The following is a 13684-nucleotide window of genomic DNA, read 5'->3' as shown; positions in this document are numbered from 1 at the left end:
CGTGTATCAACGAGTGTGGGTAAAGTGTAAATATGTCACACACGTGGGCGTTAATATTTTTAATTAATTTTAGTGCGCACCAAACCGAGAAGAGCTAGGGCAACTTCGCCGTTGACAACGAACCCAACACGACCTGGCTTATACTCCTCTCAAAAGTCCTAATTGCCACCAACTTTTTATTAAACGTGCGTCGCTCTCGCTGGCTCATGTCGACCGGGCGAGGCACGGCAACATCAGCTCGAGAAGAGTAAACAAAAATATCAAGTCGACTCTCTCAAAAAAAAATCAAGTCGACCACGTAGGAAGGAAGCGACGAACCCGCGGCGCCATTTCCTGCGTCCGTCGCGTCGGCACGTGCCGGTTCGCCGCGCTGAGTGACGGCGCCCAAAAGCCACCGAATCTTTGACAAAACCCCGTGCCGTTGGGCCCTTTTTACTGCGCCTGCCCCTCCCCGTCTCCCTTTATATACGGGCCCTGGCCTCTCTCGTTCCCCCACACCACCAAAGCCCACCAAGCCTCAAACGCCCACGTTGGAGCAGTAGCAGCAGCACAGAGCCAGAGCCAACCAGCCGTTCGATCGTCCAACGCAGACGGATCCGATGGCCCTCGCTCTCTCCGGCTCCGCTGCTGCCCGCGCGCTCGCCCAGCGGCTGGCCCCGGCCACCGCCAGGGGCTACGCGGCGGCGGCCTCCTCCGGGGCGATGAGGCGCGGCGCCGCGGCGGCCGCGGACGGGAAGGCGGCCAGGGAGGCCGAGAAGGCCGCGGCCGACGCCTCGTGGGTGCCCGACCCCGTCACCGGCCACTACCGCCCCGCCAACCGCGCCGCCGGCGCCGACCCCGCCGACCTCCGCGCCGCGCACCTCGGACAGACCTACGCACGGGCCTGAAGCCCGGCTCCACTCGACCCTCCTGGTCCCGCCATGGAAAACAGAACTGCTACCGCTACGTAACGAGGGAAGATAGGGAAGAGGCAGGCGGGGCTCGTTCGCCGCGCGCGGCTGTGCGGCTTCACGACGCATCTCATCATCATCGATCCTATACTACGGGGGAGATGCGGCCTGGACGTATGGCTGTTTCCCATTGTGTTTGTGTGCGTGCGTGCGTGCGTCTGGGCTTGGATGCTCAGATCAGATGTATTTTTGGTCGAGCAGGGCTTGTACCTTTTACTTTTACAGTTAGGTATTATAATAACAAAAGAATCCAGCGTTTTTCTTGTTCCTAAACAAATGTTTCTTGCGTTTTCTTGCTATCTGATTCATTCTTGCGTTGATCCTGCAAATGGAGCTCCAATAAATATTGAATCTGCAAATGAAGCTCCAATAAATATTGAATTCATGCTCCTAAACACATATTCATTACTGGCTTACTGCTATAACCTATATAAAATCATTTAGACGTCGGTCCTGCAAATGAAGATTCAGTAGTACGGGGGCAGGGCAGTCACAGCTCGAGCCGCTGTACAGCAACCGCGTCGGGACACGGTGAAATGTTCCGGTGTCACGGACGTCTGATGACGTGCACTGCTGCCTCAAACGCGCAACGTCAGCGTGTAGTTGTTCTTCTTTCTTTTTTCTCTTCAAATTTCACGTCAACACTGGTCGTGACATGTTGTATGTCATTTTTTAATACAATATGAATGCAGACACACTCATACATACGCATATACACAACGGCTTTCTCGAAAACACCTGGTCGACTGTCTCTAAAGCACTAGGTGCGCGTGCGTAGGCTAATTATTAGGTCGCGCGGCGTCGTCACTGTTTGTGAACACTTTCTCACTGCCCGAGCAACATGGACATTGCTGCGCGCAGGCGGCATGGAATCAGGTCGCTTCGATCGAACGGACGTCGCCTTGTACTCACGACGGCGACCGGAAAGGAAAGCATCGCGTCTCACGGCACCGGCCGCACGTCGACGTCACGGGCTCGAGTGCGTCTACTCATATGTGAACCTTGTCATGCCAAAACGTCTCTCCGTTGCTGCTAACTCTGCGTCAAATCGATTGATCTTTCTTCCGTTAAGAAAACAACTGATCCTTCGTGAGATACGACGGTTTAGTATAGCTGACCAGAAAACAATGACAAGGATTATCCCGCGCGTGGAGAACCCAATTAAGAAGACACCCCGTGCTCGCATGATGGCCACCAGGAACCTAGATCGACGAGATCTTGCACCAGAAAGAGCCAAAAACCTCGAGTCCCAGGCTCCCAGCAGCGTGCCAGTTTTTTCAAAAAGAGAGTACCCCGGCCTCTGCATCGCCATGCACACAGCCACAGCTGCTCCCCGGGTGACCAACCGCATGAACACACAACTAGTGCAGGTTATCCAGGGTGGGGCGTATGACTCAATACGACTATACGAGCAAAATGCAAATTCTGAATTTGACCATCCCACGAGGCCAGGACACTTGGCAAGTCAGTAGATCAGACAGTTTTTCGTACATTGTGGACGATGACCTCTCGCCCGATTTTGTGGCAATATTACAATGAGACAACGTCAACAACACCTAGCTGAAACAAAGCAAAACAAAGACATGATCTAAGATTTCACACCAACATGGAGTCGTTTCCAAATTTCTGATTTTCCAGTTCAGTTGCAGACGCGGATGAAAGAGGGGCACACAGGAGATTGACGCCAGGGGGAGAAGGGATCAGCTGCGCCCATCACCCAGACTTAAATAGCAAGACAGCTTTAGAATCAATGTAGAAATACACAAAGTAGTTCGTCTCGTGCGTCACGTAGGAACCTGCAAATGCGATGAAAAAATAATTAGCAACATTGCTTGCACTCGTATGTATCTTGTGTCGATAGCAAAGGGTCCGAGATCATCAGAGAAGTGCTGTAGATTATAACTAGTGAAAAATATTGATTCATATCATGCGTAGCTTCCAGCATTTTAACTTCTCAAAAGGATCTCTTAGGCAAACCAGCAACCAGGTATGGGGGCAATAGTTTATCGCCCAGGATCAACAAATGAAACTCAAGACAACAAGTATATATAAGTAAAATACACCACTAGCCTCTTAAGTCCTAACTGCAACTCACTATGTAGTGTGGGAATGAAAATGGGAGGCAAATGGGGAGTAGTCAGTTTAAGTTATTATCTTTCAATGTTTTAGCAGCTAGCTGTTTCAACATATACCCAATCTCCCTACACCAACCAAGGGAACAGCTTAAAAAAAGAAATGTAATTATGTTCCCATCGTTTTTCAGCTCGCTTGTTACATTCCCAAGCAAATACAGAACTCTCTACAGTTAACCACAATCATACTGAATGGCTCTTTCTTTGGAGGTTTTTAACCTTCAGCCCATGGGCCCACATAAACTAAAGTCCCTGGATGGAACATACCAAAACAAATAATAACTCCAGTAGGACTGACAAAGTGTTTAGTATCCTCTTGACTGGTTTGAAAAGATGACACCCCTCTAAGAAAATCCACAAAAGCAATGCAAGACAAGAAATACACACAAGCTAAACCTTGGGAATTAAACAAATAAACACCAAAAATGGGCCAAAGAGAATATACTATGAGCAATTCACCCAATCATACTTATTAGATTGACTGATGAAATTAGTGAATCAAAATCTTTCTACATTTTCTACAAGACTGAGAAGCAAAGGTAAGCTTTCTCTAGCGTCTGTACAGCCAACTAGAGAGCCCTGATATTAACAAAATTTGTTCTTTCACTTTAGGATTTAGTTTTTGGGACATAATCACCAATACGACATGGAACCACGAGATCATCTAAAGGTCATGACATGGGATTTAACAGCTGGTATTGTGTCAAATGGAGCACCATTTATTGTTGTTGTTGTGGTCACAAACCAAACACCCATCTACCTTGATCAAACCAGCCTTACTCAAATGGTGGCAAACTGAGGCAACCATAGTGGCCAATCAAATAGGCCTAGCTCCTTTCAGGGTGAGGAGCGTAGCAAGTAATAAAAATCAATATAACAAAAGTAGAGCCATATTTGTTCCCTTGGTCCCCCTCTCTGTTTATTGGAAAAGAAAACTTGATGTGTTGCTAAAGTTTAGACTAACATCCGTCTACCTTGATCAAACCAGCCTTACTCCAATGGTGGCAAACTGAGGCAACCATAGTGGCCAATCAAATAGGCCTGGCTCCTTTCAGGGTGAGGAGCGTAGCAAGTAATAACAATCAATATAACAAAAGTAGAGCCATATGTTCCCTTGGCCCCCCTCTCCGTTTAATGTGTTGCTAAAGTTTAGACTAACAAAAAAGGGCAGCCCCAGTGCATGTAGCTCCCGCTTGCGCAGGGTCTGGGGAAGGAAACATTGATTTGCAACCAAGATGCGGGATTTCAATAATCACAGCAAACACAAATGAGACGACTCTCTTGTCATGGGCCTAATGGCTATCATTGTTGTTTGGTCAGTGCCAGCTAAAGAGAAAAAAAACATGCATATCGACCATACGTGCAATAACTTAATGATTATCTGTATTCCTGATGCGACCTTCTACTGTAAAATGATCTGGCTTGCAAATAAATACTGTCAACAAACTCTAAGAAATCTGGTGAAATGAAACGGTTACCCCTCAGCTGAAAACACAACAAACTGAGTTATAGCTACGGAAAGTTGGATCTGGTTGATACCAGCGAGAACCTGAGCAAATACTTACATACATCCAACGATGAGCCCTATGAGCGAGGAATCACACTACATTAGCACATCCTATTTCCTAAGTGCCAACTTGCTTTTGCGTTAACCTAAAAGACATCAGATGATTTATCCTACGGCCCTTCTATTATTATTGGCCCTTCTAAGTACTTCTGAAGTACATAATCTAAAGGGTCACTCACTTATGCGGTTAACTTAGCATTCTATTGCTCCATCTGACATCCACAGAAATTATACCTCAGTCACTGTCTCCCCCTAGGAGATATATTCATCAACAGAAGTTTATGGTCGCCTCAGAAGAGAAGAAAATGGTCACGCTCAAGTAAGCCAAATCACCCGAAAGTACATCCACCACAGACGCATCCTCCGTACAAAGCTGTTTCGAAAAGAAATGGGGGAAGAGAAGAGATTACCGAAGTTGCGGCCGACGATGCAGTGCCAGGTGGGGCCGTGGTTCTTGTCGAACTCCTTCTTGATGTACTCCGCGATGTCCTTCTCCATGGTGTGCTTCTCAAACGCCTAGTATGCAGAACAAATAAATAAATAAATTCCCCACACCCAACAGCCCTGTCAGCCACGCTGGGACAGCGCGGCGGGACCAAATCGAGAATCCAATGTGCAGGGAGAAGGGGATTACGACGCGGGAGATGTCGAACGCCTCCTTCTGCATCTCCTCCTTCATGTCGGCGCTCTTGAGCGTGATCTTGTGCGCCGTGGGCGACGCGGCGGCCGGCGGCGGGGAGCCGAGCGCGGCGGTGGCGGAGGCGGCGAGCCTGCGGTCGGCGTCGGCCGGGGCCCGCGTCGCGTAGGGCGCCGGGTGGGAGGCGGCGACGGCGGCGGCGCCCGCGATCCCGCGCTTGAGCTCGTCGGACATGGCTGCGAATCTCTGGCGTGGAAGGCAGTGTGGCTTGTGGAATCTGTGGTGGAAGCAGTTGGATGGAGGAGCTCAGCGATTCCTTTCTCCACTCCGCCCTTTTCAAAGCCGACGGTGGCTGCTGCCGTGCTGCTTCATCATTGTACGGGAGGCTGGGCCTTCTAGCGGAAGCTAGTAGAGGGAAGCGGAACGCGCGGAACAAAAAAGTAGGGGAGGTAATGGGCTGCATACCTGAAGCACGCAGGGGTCAGCCCATACCCGAGTTACCGTAGCTACTACTAGCATGTGATTTGTTTTTTGGGTTGTTCTAACACTTTCTTTTAGTTCATTGTTTTTGAGATAGCTCACCACTCATGTCAAGTGCCACACTTTTTTAAGTTGTGAAGATTCGCAAAACAAAATTTGTGAAGAATATTTGGAAGTGCAAACTTTTTTATAAAATACACGGACATTTATTGGAAAACCCGAAGATTTTTTTAAATTGGGAATAAAATTTTAAAACACAAACAATTTTGAAAATCCAAACATTGCATGAAATTGTGAATATTTTCTAAAAACACAATTTTCTTTTAGAAAATAGGCAAAAAAATTTGAAAACATGAGCATTTTTTGAAATTTCTAAACAAAGGAAAAAAACTTGAAAAAAACAAAGAAAACCAGTGAACAACGCCAAGATCATGGACAATCTGCTTCCCAGTTTGTTGATGGTAGTGTTAAAAAAAGGCGCTATTGTACAATGTGAAGTTACTGGCAGTTCAGCATGTTCATCAACTACTCATGATACACCTAGCTACACCAGAAACTAACAAATTTCCCTCTGCAGGTCAGCATTGGAACGGTTGAGTTCCAGAGGCAGCGGAGCCGTACATCCCTTTCAAGATTTTCACGGCAAAACTCAGCTGCCCTAGAGGCAGAGGTGTTTCAGAACATCTCACACAACTGCTTCAACAAGCCTAAAGTAAAACACAAGCCTTCAATGGAAGAGTTTACGTTATTTTTGCAATATTTTGTTGTAAGTTTGAAGTTGAACTTAATTTAGCAAGTCAAGCAATTCTATTTGCCCACAATAATAGGAAACTTCACCCTGCCCATATTCTTCCCATATGTTTGTCCACTACCTCAGTATGAACCTAACCAAAAGAAAAAAGAGGTCCAAAAGACAGACCCGAATAAAGAAGAAACGGTAATCTGGTGGTTTTTTCTACCGGTTTCAGCTGCTAAGATTTCACTGCTGCCCACAGGTTACACTTCCCTCTGCATAGAAACAGGAGGACATGAGAGTTCACAGAAATTCTTCTGTGACAATCAGACCATGGTTTTATTTAGAGAAAATTCAGTATCATGGCATGTGTAATCGACAACTTATAAGTACATAAACAGCACCAAAACAAGTCGGTTCGCCGAGACTCTCTTGATAATCAGAACTTGCTGAAGAACTCGCAGATGTAATCTGAAACCTCATTAGGCTTCTCCTGGTTGCAGAAGTGACTCACTCCCTCCATAACAACCACATCCTCCAGATTCGGCACGCTCGCTTTCAAGCCACCCTTGTGAATGTAGTCTTTCACCCCCGGTACACTGTATGTAACGTCAAGGTCCCCAACGATGAATTTTGTTGCTATTTTTATTGGAGCTCCAGTCCATGGTGCAGAAAGCTCCCAATTCCTGCATGAACACGAAAGTAAGTTGAGCCAGATCTAACGCCTGCGTTAACTCTGGCAAAATGCCTTCACCCATAAAACTTATGAACTGAAGTTGGCACAATCAGATATGTAGTTACATACATACGTACATACATACATACGTACATACGTACCTACGTGACATACACACATATACGTACGTACGTACATATACGTGACATGCATGCACATACATACATACATACATACATCCATACACACGCACACACGCACACGCACGCACGCACACACACAGAGACAGATAGATAGATAGATAGATAGATAGATAGATAGATAGATAGATAGATAGATAGATAGATAAAATTGCTAAGAAAGAGCATGTTTCTGTACATTTTGCCACCAGGTTCCTAGTCTTTGTAGGTTACGACAACTAGCATTTAGGATGCAATTCCCCTCATCTGATAACTCGAAAGCATAAAGTTATGCAGTACAGAGTATATCATCAGTAACCAATTGAAATGAAGTAACTTTCCTGGCTAACATTAGTAAATAAAGCACTAAATTGTAAAGCCAAGACAGTGAGAATGGGCCGTAGGTGACATACAAGTCCATGCATCTGTAGTAGTTAAGCCCTCCTGTAAACCCTGTCTTCTCAAATTTGTCTGCATAGTAGGAAATATCTTCTTCAGACAACCATGGAGGGCAAGTACCATCCGAATCTAGTGAGTCAAAGAAGGTCTTGTCCTTGGGTAGAATAGGAGGAGCTGGTTTGCGCATTCCAAAGACCGTCTTAAACTTATGACTATTGTCGTATAGAGCAAATTCAGCTTCAGCGACTCCAGGCTCCTGCATGCATAATTCAGTAATGCATATGAACGACTGTTTCCGACAAACCAAATTTGAAGCGATGTTGGTGCAGAGGAAAACTATATCTAAGAATAAGCAATTAAACAGCAATATCTAGTACTGTATCAGGAGATACTTTTAAACCTGAGTCTGCAGGTAGGAATTGTTGAAGTCCTATACTCGAAAAAGAAATCCAGGCGATGACAAGATAGACAATTATAATCTGTCAGTCAGTTGAATGTTTTTAAGGCTAACTGTAATCACTGTAATACTCCGTATTGTTATTTACAGCTCTGCAAAAGGGATGTTGTTGTTAAGAATATGCAACTTGTATTCCCATGGGGCCATAGGCCAGTATATATACATGTACAGGTGCAGGTAATATACAGAAAACCCCTTATACAATGGGGTAAAGACAAAAGGAAAAGGCTACATGGATATATAGATATAACTCTAACACCCCCCCTCAAACTCATGGTGGATAAACAATACTGAGTTTGGAGAGATAGAAGCCATGCTGTGCTCTAGTTTGGGCCTTCGTAAAGAAATCCGCCAACTGTAACTCGGAAGGCACATACTGAAGAGCAATAACCCGATCCCGCACACCAGCGCGCACATAAAAAGCATCAACACCAATATGCTTGGTGAGCTCATGCTTCACAGGGTCGCGCGCAATGCTAATAGCACCTGTACTGTTGGACAGTAGAAGAGTAGGTGTAGTGACAAAAACACCAAAATCCTGAAGCAACCACCGTAACCAAGTCACCTCTGCCGTCAAAAGAGCCATAGCTCGCAACTCAGCCTCTGCACTCGAACAGGAAACTGCAGTCTGTTTCTTCGTCTTCCAGGCAATGAGAGAACCACCAAGAAAAACACAGTAAGCAGAAAGTGAACGGCGATCCGAGGGATCACTAGCCCACGTAGCATCCGAATAGGCCTGAAGCTGTAATGAAGCGGAGCGAGGAAACAACAGACGGTGAGAGATCGTGCCTCGAAGATATCGAAGAACACGAAGGAGGTGACTGTAGTGAACCGAAGTGGGAGCAGAGACAAACTGACTCAGAATATGGACTGGATAAGATATATCCGGTCGAGTGACAGCTAGATAGACAAGACTCCCAACAAGATGACGATAACGCGTCGGATCAGACAAGGGGTCACCATCAGTATCACGGAGGTGAACATTGAGCTCCATGGGAGTCTCAACAGTGCGCTCATCAGTGAGAGCAACATGAGCAAGAAGATCCTGGATATACTTTTCCTGGGAAATAAAAAAGCCATCAGAGGTAGAAGAGACTTCGATCCCAAGAAAGTAGCGAAGAGGGTCAAGATCAGACATCAGAAACTGCTCACTAAGACGGGCCTTCACAAAGGCAATGTACTCAGGGTCATCGCCAGTGATGATCATGTCATCAACATAAAGAAGAAGAAGAGTCCGACCACGAGCAGAAATGTGGACAAATAACGCTGGATCATGATCACTCGCCGAAAAACCAGCGGCAGTCACCACAGAGGCAAAACGCTCAAACCAGGCGCGAGGGGCTTGCTTAAGGCCATAGAGAGAGCGACGAAGACGACAGACCATGCCATCAGGAACAGAATACCCAGGTGGGGGCTGCATGTATACCTCCTCACGCAGCTCACCATTAAGAAAGGCATTCTTAACATCAAGCTGAGAAACAGACCAATGGCGAATAGAGGCCACGGCGAGAAGTGTGCGGATAGTGGTCATATGGGCCACAGGAGCAAATGTCTCATCGTAATCACGACCATGCTCCTGCTGAAAACCACAAGCCACAAGACGAGCTTTGTAACGCTCAAGAGAACCATTCGAGCGAGTCTTAACCTTCTAGACCCACTTACAAGTGATGGGACGAACACCGGGAGGAAGAGAAACAAGATCCCACGTGCCAGTGCACTCAAGAGCAGCAAGCTCCTCTGCCATCGCAAACTGCCATTCAGGATGTACAACAGCATCGCGATAAGACGTAGGCTCAAGTACAGCCGAAAGAGCATATCGACTAGGAGAATAGCGGTCAGGGGGAGGGCAAGGCCGAACACGAAGACCATAAGTCGGCTGAGATGAGGAGGACGACGCACCAGAAGTAGATGGCACGTCAGTGGATTTATCCACAACACGTGGACGACGAGTATAATGAAAAGGAAAGGAGGGAAGAGGTGGAATCACTGGAGGTGAAGACGGGGAATGTAGCGATGATGAAGGTGGAGAAGGGGAAGGTATCGGTGATGAAGGTGGAGTTGGGAAATGTGTCAGTGATGAAGGTGGAGAGTCATGCGATGAGGGAGGGGAAGAATCTGTAGGAGAGGATGGCGTCGGATCTGCAACAGCAGGACGAGGAATAGGAATACTGGGCACAGAGGGAGGCGTGTCAGGAAAAGTGAGGAAAGAGATATCCTCCACTGAAAAGGTCGAGGAAGATGGACGCGGGTAGAAAGGATGAGACTCATCAAAAGTTACATCCCGAGAAATACGCATCCGACGACCGATGGGATCCCAACAACGATAGCCCTTATGCTCGTCACTATAGCCTAAGAAGACACACTCAACAGACTGAGCGGTCAGTTTGGTGAGTTCACGAGGGGCAAGAAGAACATAGCAAACACAACCAAACAAACGAAACGTTGAGTAATCAGGAGAACGATCAAAGAGACGCTCGAAAGGAACACCGCCCTGCAAAGCAGTGGACGGCTGAAGGTTGATGAGATGGGTGGAAGTGGAGACAGCCTCGGCCCAAAAGTGAGGCGGAAGAGAGGCGGCGATCATCAACGCACGAGCCGTCTCAAGAAGGTGACGATACTTGCGCTCAGCCACGCCATTCTGAGCATGAGCACCAGGACAAGAGAACTGAGCAAGAGTATGTGACGCCCCGAGACCGATGTGCCAGGTGTCCTCCAGTTATTCGCTGTCGTTGCCATGTCATTTGCTTGCGTGTTGCATTTCATCATGTCATCATGTGCATTGCATCATCATGTTTTCAAAACTTGCATTTGTCCGGGTTCTCCTTGTTCCTTCCGTTGTCCGTTCTGAGTCCAGACACACTTGCACGCGCCCGCGGCATGTCCGAAATATTATTTTATAAGTGGCCGGAAAATGTTCTCGGATTGGGTTGAAAGTTGGCGTGTGGTCTTATTATAGTGTAGATAGACCGCCTGTCAAGTTTCATCGCAATCGGAGTCCGTTTGATGCCCCAACGGATAAATATAGCGGCAATAGTAGCCGGTCTTTTCGTCGGACGTTTTCGGTCCCCAAAAACCATGCCGGACTGCATCTCTCCCCTCTCCTCTCAGCCTAACCCTCCTGCAAAGCCCACTTCCACTCACCTGCAGCCCACCTACTCCATCCTCGCGACCGGAGCCATCGGATCGCGATCGGAGGGTCCGAAAACCCCCCTAAACCCCCTAACCCTAGAACCTGCCCTATATAAACCTCCTCCCCTTCCATTTTGGGCAGCTACCTACCCCTCCTCCTAAATTTCCGTGCCCCAATCATCCTCCAGCTGCCTCCCACCTCCATTCCTTGAAATCCGTGCGTGCCCGCTCCCCCGCCGCCACTTGTCGCCGCCCCAATCGCTGCGCCGCCACCAGAACCCACCTAAGCGCCGCTCCCCTCCAATCATGCGTCGCCACGCGTCCCCCTGCCTCCCACGCCGCCGTGGCCCGCCTAGGCCCGGGATGAGCCCGCGGAGCCCATCGGGGCCCGTCCTCGCGCTCGCGTCCTCCCTGCACTCCGTCGCCCGGATCCTGAGCGCCGCTCCTCCCGATCCAGCCTCCACGTCGCCGGTCGGAGGACCCCGCCGCCTCGACGCGTCCTCCGGTGACCGGACCTCGCCGGCGCGCCGCCATCTCTCAGGCCAGACCCGCGCCTCTCCCTTTCTTCTCCTATTTTCTTCCCCTCTCTCTCTCACCTGTTCCCTCTCTCACCAGGGACTGCTGCCGGAGAGAGCTTCCCGACCCACCGACCTCGCCGTCGCCGAGAATGAGGTCCCCGGGGCCAGATCCGCCTGGATCCGCCTAGGCCTTCCCGTCTCGCCTTGCCTCGTCTGCGCCCCGAAGCATCGACGTTTCGCCACCGCTGCCATGTCTCGTCTCGCCTCGGCAGGAGGTCGGGGACGATCCCTCTGCGCGTGGGCCCCGTCCAGCGCCCCATGGGCCCATGGCCTCCAAGGCCCAGCTTGCCCGTCGACCCACCTGACCGGCCGCCGGCCTGTCTCGCCTACTGGGCCTCGGTCCACTAGGGTGAGCACCCAGTCTGCCTCTGTTTCGGCCCATAAAGTTTTTTTCAGGTTCTGCGTTTTTCCTATTTATCCAGAGACGTCTGTTTTGCAGAAAAACCCTCTTAGTACATGCATATATTAACTTAATAACTAAGCATCATATGGAAAAACTTAATATATGAAACTTGCTCAGAATTTTGTCTAGTTTAATAATATGCAACTTTCATCGATGTTTAAAATGTTTAAAATGATGTTTGTTTAAATTTGCTCCTAGGCCATGCTAAAATGATTTAATTCATAACTATTCAACCGTAGCTCCGAATTGAATAAACTTTATATGGAAATAGGGTAGAAAAATGTCTAGTTTAACATGGTGGCATCACTTTGCATGTTTAACAACTATAAAAAATGGTTTAGGGCAGAACAGTACCAAACCTAATATATGCACATGGGGATTTACCGGCATTTGTTGTTCGTTGTTTCCGGCCTCATTTAACCTTGACTAGATAGGTAGTTTACCTTTGCTTCACCCTCTTGCCATGTTTAACAACATTTAATATTGTTGGGTTCATAAACAAGATCGAACTAAATAAGTCATGTGGTGTTTTCTTCAATATGCAACGGATCCGTTGCATATTGAGCTCCACTTAATTTGTAGTTTTGTTTGTGCATTTTGCCATGCCATGCCTCTTTAAACCGGACATGCATCATACTCGATTGTGCATCATGCCATGTTATGTGATGGTTGTTTTACCATGTTGTATGCTTCTTTTCCGGTGTTTGCTTCTTCGGGTTGGATCCGGTAACGTCGTGTTGTGAGGTTTCGTTCGTCTACGTCCGTTTGTCTTCGTCATGGACTCGTTCTTCTTCCTGGCAGGATCTCAGGCAAGATGACCATACCCTCGAAATCACTTCTATCTTTGCTTGCTAATTGCTCGCTCTTTTGCTATGCCAATGCTACGATACCTACCATTGCTTATCATGCCTCCTATATTGTTGAACCAAGCCTCTAACCCACCTTGTCCTAGCAAACCGTTGATTGGCTATGTTACCGCTTTGCTCAGCCCCTCTTATAGCGTTGTTAGTTGCAGGTGAAGATTGAAGTTTGTTCCTCGTTGGAACATGGAGATGTTGTTCCTTGTTGGAACATGTTTACTTGTTGGGATATCACAATATATCTTATTTAATTAATGCATCTATATACTTGGTAAAGGGTGGAAGGCTCGGCCCTATGCCTGGTGTTTTCTTCCACTCTTGCCGCCCTAGTTTCCGTCATATCGGTGTTATGTTCCAGGATTTTGCGTTCCTTACGCGGTTGGGCTATTATGGGAACCCCTTGACAGTTCGCCTTAAGTAAAGCTTTTCCAGCAATGCCCAACATTGGTTTTACCATTCGCCACCTAGCCTCTTTTTTCCCTTGGGTTTCGCGGACTCAAGGGT

General features: G+C 47.8%; 3 protein-coding genes across 3 annotated transcripts in view; 1 reads left to right on the top strand and 2 right to left on the bottom strand.

The window, feature by feature from the left end:
• Positions 1-491: 491 nt before the first annotated feature.
• On the top strand, positions 492-897 carry LOC119267859 (late embryogenis abundant protein 41-like). Its single transcript, XM_037549295.1, has one exon. The coding sequence runs from the start codon at positions 600-602 to the stop codon at positions 885-887; it is 288 nt and encodes a 95-aa protein (XP_037405192.1). The 5' UTR covers positions 492-599; the 3' UTR covers positions 888-897.
• Positions 898-2356: 1459 nt separating this feature from the next.
• LOC119267858 (dynein light chain 1, cytoplasmic-like) lies at positions 2357-5683 on the bottom strand. Its single transcript, XM_037549294.1, has 3 exons — positions 5284-5683; positions 5060-5165; positions 2357-2746 (listed from the first exon to the last, which is right to left on the bottom strand). Exons 1-3 carry the CDS (start codon positions 5518-5520, stop codon positions 2664-2666), a joined length of 426 nt encoding a protein of 141 aa, XP_037405191.1. The 5' UTR covers positions 5521-5683; the 3' UTR covers positions 2357-2663.
• Positions 5684-6695: 1012 nt separating this feature from the next.
• LOC119267857 (epoxide hydrolase A-like) overlaps positions 6696-13684 on the bottom strand; it is a 12143-nt gene continuing 5154 nt past the window's right edge. The window contains exons 3-4 of the mRNA XM_037549293.1: positions 7768-8009; positions 6696-7185 (exon numbers count right to left, since the gene is read on the bottom strand). Of these exons, the coding sequence (XP_037405190.1) occupies positions 6939-7185; positions 7768-8009 (489 nt within the window). The 3' untranslated portion in view covers positions 6696-6938. The remainder of the gene's footprint in view (positions 7186-7767; positions 8010-13684) is intronic.

Source organism: Triticum dicoccoides, chromosome 3A, assembly GCF_002162155.2.
Source record: "Triticum dicoccoides isolate Atlit2015 ecotype Zavitan chromosome 3A, WEW_v2.0, whole genome shotgun sequence".
Lineage (NCBI taxonomy): Eukaryota > Viridiplantae > Streptophyta > Magnoliopsida > Poales > Poaceae > Triticum > Triticum dicoccoides.
This window is presented reverse-complemented; position numbering and strand designations above follow the sequence as displayed.

Excerpts from the sequence above, each read along its gene's own strand:
- LOC119267859 (XM_037549295.1), top strand. The coding sequence starts at position 600 with ATGGCCCTCGCTCTCTCCGGCTCCGCTGCTGCCCGCGCGCTCGCCCAG.
- LOC119267858 (XM_037549294.1), bottom strand. The coding sequence starts at position 5,520 with ATGTCCGACGAGCTCAAGCGCGGGATCGCGGGCGCCGCCGCCGTCGCC. Across the intron at positions 5,166-5,283 it reads CGTTCGACATCTCCCGCGTC|GCGTTTGAGAAGCACACCAT; the intron begins GTAATCCCCTTC and ends TCTGCATACTAG. Across the intron at positions 2,747-5,059 it reads CATCGTCGGCCGCAACTTCG|GTTCCTACGTGACGCACGAG; the intron begins GTAATCTCTTCT and ends TCGCATTTGCAG.